General features: G+C 46.3%; 1 protein-coding gene across 1 annotated transcript; it reads left to right on the top strand.

Annotated features, from left to right (window-relative positions):
- The first annotated feature begins 3,546 nt into the window (after positions 1-3,546).
- Positions 3,547-4,494, top strand: LOC102453653 (olfactory receptor 52E2-like). Its single transcript, XM_006121077.4, has one exon. The coding sequence runs from the start codon at positions 3,547-3,549 to the stop codon at positions 4,492-4,494; it is 948 nt and encodes a 315-aa protein (XP_006121139.3).
- The last annotated feature ends 453 nt before the right edge of the window (positions 4,495-4,947 follow it).

Raw genomic sequence — 4,947 nt, 5'->3', positions numbered from 1 at the left:
CTCTGCGTGGCTCTGTCCCCCTGTGCCCAGCCCAGGAGAGCGGTGGGGAGGGCGGCCCCCTCGCCTGCAGACCCTGCTCCCCACAGCTCTTTCTTCACCTTGTACCCAGAATGGTTCTCCACTCCGCAACCTGGCCAGTCTGTCTGCTGCTTTCCTGAAATGTGGTGTCCAGAACTGGACAGAGTATTATACCTGGGAACAACTGAGTGCAGAGCAGAGAAGAACTTTTCTGTCTTTCTCACAACATCCCGTTACAGAGTTCCAGAAAGATATTTGCTTTTTGTTTTTCTCTGTGTGACATTGTTGACTCATGTTTAGCTTGTGGTCTACTAGGACCCCTCGATCCCTTTCAACAGGGCTCCTTTCTAGACAGTCGCTTCCCTTTTTGTGTGTATGTGTCAAATCTGTTCCGCACTCTGGCACGACAAATGCAGAAGTAGGGGTCAGCAAGAGCACCCCAAAAGCTTGTCTCTACAGGCTTTAGTACAAATCTTCCCCCAAAATCCTAGCATCCGGATTTTGGGAAATACACTCAGGTAATTTCAAGAAAACTAGGGAAGGGATCACTTGGGAAACTTCCTCTCTCAGGTCCAACTCTCCCCTGCTCCAACTCTCCCCTGCTCCAAATTTTGCTTGGAATTTGAAAAAACAGAGGTGACCCACAGACAGATCATCCAGGACACAACAATCAACCAGTGTGTGTTAATTTAAAAAAAAAGAAAATAAACTTTTATTATCAAAACAAAACTACAGTTGGAAGTATAGTAAAGTAGCTAGATGGGAAGAGCCACCAATTGATAACGATTCTCAGGGAATCCCCTGGGTTAAAACTGAGTTACAAAGAAAGACCAATACGTCACCAGCTCAGACATTAGTTCTAAATTCCCAAACCAGGAAAAACTACAGATCCTGAGAGACTAGCTAAACTTTGCCCTACTTACACAGCATAAGAAGTCTGTTCTTGGAGAGAGACAGGCTTCCCATCTCCTTCAGTCTTGGAAGTAATCATTCTGCTTTTCAGACAAAGGAGGGTAAGATAAAGATAAAGATTCCTTTGTCCCAGTTTGAAATTCCTACCTGCATTATTATTGGCTGACCAGATAACCAGCTAGGGACAGAGTTAACCTCTCAGTCACCAGGTGCTGGTGAGCACTCCTGATTATGACAGTGTGCAATTGATTTTTCATTTATAAGATTTATTTTTGAATTAATTCCATACCCAGGTTTTCCATTTTTCTCCTAAGATTTCTTTGTTCAAACTTTGCCTTTACTTTTAGTAGTTTATGTTTAAAAGAAAATTGCCCCATATTTGTCTTTTTTATTGTTTGTTATTGGCTCTACTAATGCCCAAAGGAGCACTTTTGGTAATGAATAAGATGTGTGGTTGATCGTTCACTTTGGAACTACACTACAGAGATTTTTCAGAAAAATGGCCATTTTGCCGAAAACACTTCAATTACATCTACACTACAATTGTGTTCTTCCGAAGAACAGAGGGTTTTTTCCAACATTGGTAATTCTCATTCTACAAGGAAGAAGCCTTTTTGCCAAAGAGCTCTTTCAGAAAATGGTGGTTGTGTACGGGGAAAGAGGGAGTTTTTTTGAAAGAAGGAAAGGATAAAAAAGCTCAGTTCCCCGGTGGCCACTCCATCCATATTAATCACGACTTACATGAGAGTTAGTGTCCATTCAGTGTGGACGCTATATTTTGAAAAAGGAGATTGCTTTTTCGATGCCCTTTGGCAGTGCATTTACCTATTCCAAAACAGAGCTCTACATTGAATTTCTCCATTTTATCCCTTCTATGAAAGGCCTATTGAGAAGCAATCCTATTGCAGATTAATCCTATTTTAAGGAATGGGATTAAAAGGCAGCAAGGAAGGTTTAGATTGGACATGAGGAAAAACTTGCTACCTGTCAGAGTGGTTAACACTGAAATAGGATGTCTAGGGAGATAGTGGAATCCACATCACTGGTGATATTCAAGAGCATGTTAAACAAACATCAGTCAGGGTTGATCTAGATCAGGGCTACACAACTTTGGAAGCTCTGGGGGCCACAATGATAATCACAGCACTTGCAAAGGGCTGCAACTGAAGTGTGGTTGTATATACATGCAAATATATATGCAAATATATGCAAATAGCTTCATTCACACTAAGGGGCACAAATACAAAGATTAATGCAAGACTACACAACACGTTGGCCCCTTTTAAGTCGGCTCTGCTGATATTAATAAAAGGCAATACTTACATGATTTCCACCCAACTGACAGCACTTTCAATGAGCAATGACAGTCCAGGAACTGAACTGCTAAAACGCATATCAACCAAAGACCATTATTTTGACTACTTTTTTTATTTTGTTTTATTTGGCTCCCACTCGCGGGCCATGAGTTGAGTCCCACATTAACCCCATCTGCACTGCAGGACATAAACAGATGGACCATGGGTCCTGTGTTGAGTAGCCCTGATCTACACAGCGCTTGGTCATGCCATGAGGGCAGGGAACAAGACTTGATTATCTCTCAAGGTCCCTTTCAGTTCCACTGTTCCATGGATCCATGATTCGGCCTCAACTTGGTTCAGCCTCGTTCAACATTCACTGAGTTCTGTCAGTTTGGATGCCTGTACTTGATTTGGTGATTCTTTTTGTTTGATTTATGAGCAGCAGTCCCATTCCAGGCACACCTGTTTTCCTGGCACAACCAACCCCTTATGTTGTTTCAAGCGCTTTCTGGACTGTGGCACTGTGACTATATACATGCCATTTAAACGTATGGTAAAGAACATCCAATTTCCATGCTCATTTTTCCAGCTAACATTTCCCCCCACTCCGTTGTGCTGATGTATGGATATTACGGGTTGGGATTTCTTCTCTCTTTGCCCATTGGAATGCAACCAGTTCTATTCTTTACCTTCCTCTCCTCCATCATCTTCCCCTTCTTGTTTCTTCAATCTGCTCACTCATGGCAGGCTCCCTATTCCCAAGCTTTGTCTTGGAATGCCTCATTCTATCTGCCGTATCCTCCACAGAGGAGAGGTCACCACAGTTGAGCACACATCCGACTGGGTAATTTTCCTCTGGCTTCCATTCCTCTGGCATCCAAACATGAGCTTTCCTTCTGCCACCAGTGAGAATGAGCGGGGGTTTCCATGGTGCTGAGACCAGTGGACCTGGTGTTTTCTCTAACGTGTGTTTAAGCTGTTCCCTTTTAGGGTTTCCCACAACAAGAGGTACAGACATTATTGACATCAGGAGCATAATAAAACATGGAATGGCCAGTAGTGGGGTCATTTCTTCATAATTCATTTCTCTGAATAATTAATTTTTTTTCAGGGTGTGAAAAGCAACCGATCCGCTTCACCGTGAAAATAATCTCCATCCGTGCATACGATGCCATCTGCTAATGTTCTCTGTCCTTTCAGGCATTTGTACTGTGACCCTTACCATTGATCCTGGTCCCATATAGCTCTGCAGGGGATCATAAGATACATACAGTGGACAGTCTTCTGCCGTGTCATTGGACACGTCCTCCCCTGCTCCATGTCAGATTCCAACACAACCGACTTCACCAACCCCTCCACCTTCATCCTGCTGGGCATCCCTGGCCTGGAGTCAGCCCATGTCTGGATCTCCATCCCCTTCTGCACCATGTACATCATAACCATCTTGGGGAACTTCACCATCCTGTTCATCGTGAAGACAGAGCCGAGCCTCCATGAGCCCATGTACTATTTCCTCTGCATGCTGGCCATCACCGACCTGGTCCTGTCCACGTCTACACTACCCACAATACTGAGCAATTTCTGGCTTATTTCCAGAGAGATCGAATTCAATGCCTGCCTCACCCAGCTGTACTTCATTCATTCCTTCTCTGTGATTGAGTCTGGGGTCTTCGTGGCCATGGCTTTGGATCGCTACGTGGCCATCTGCCATCCCTTGAGACATTCCACTATCCTGAATAACACTGTGGTGGCCAAGATCGGCCTGGCTGTGGTGCTGCGAGGTGCCATACTTGCCCTGCCCTACCCCTTCCTGGCGAGGCAGTGGCCATATTGTAGAACCAACATCATCCCCTACACGCACTGTGAGCACATGCCTGTGGTGAAGCTGGCCTGTGCGGACATCCGCATCAGTAGCTACTATGGCCTCTTTGCACTAATCTCTAGGATTGGTCTCGATGTGCTTTTTATTGCTCTGTCCTACACCCAGATCCTCAGGGCCATCTTGAGACTCCCCACAAAGGAAGCCCGGGTCAAGACTTTTGGTACCTGCACTTCCCACCTCTGTGTCATCTTAGCCTTTTACACTCCAACTCTCTTCTCTTCTCTCTCAACCCGGTTTGGCCTCAATATACCCCTGCATTTCCATGTTCTCTTTGCCAACATTTACCTCCTGGTGCCCCCCATGCTAAACCCCATCATCTATGGAGTGAGGACCAGACAGATCCGGGACAGTCTGCTCCGGCTTGTTACTCTGAAAGGGACCTAAATGAGGAGGGACTTCAGGTAATTAAGTCTGCAGAAGAGAAGAGTGAGGGGGGATGTGAAATCAGCCTGCAACTCCCTGAAGGGGGGTTCCAAAGAGGCTGGAGAGAGGCTGTTCTCAGTGGTGACGTGCGGCTCATTCCCTAGCCTAGGTTGCCCCTCTCTCTTGTTGGGCATCGGCCTTAGACTTTGATTATGTTTGCGGCGGGTCACTCGGGGCTCTGGCTGTGACTGTCACTCTCTCCACGAGCACGGACAGGCCACCTCTCCCTGTGGCTCCGTGTGTCGCACCACACGAGAGTGTGTTGGGAGGGACTTCCCTGTGCTAGGCGCTTCCATGGCCCTGCAGGAAAGGGGCTGCCCAGTGTGAGGAGAGTGACTGAGGAGAGTTGCTGCCCTCCGGCCCCTGAGTGACAGCTCCGTGGGCCTGCAGAAAGTGCCTGTGCCTGCCCGTAGC

The sequence above is a fragment of the Pelodiscus sinensis genome, chromosome 1 (genome assembly GCF_052426305.1).
Source record: "Pelodiscus sinensis isolate ZL-2025 chromosome 1, ASM5242630v1, whole genome shotgun sequence".
NCBI lineage: Eukaryota > Metazoa > Chordata > Testudines > Trionychidae > Pelodiscus > Pelodiscus sinensis.
This window is presented reverse-complemented; position numbering and strand designations above follow the sequence as displayed.

Coding starts and splice junctions, on each gene's coding strand:
- LOC102453653 (XM_006121077.4), top strand. CDS start 3,547: ATGTCAGATTCCAACACAACCGACTTCACCAACCCCTCCACCTTCATC.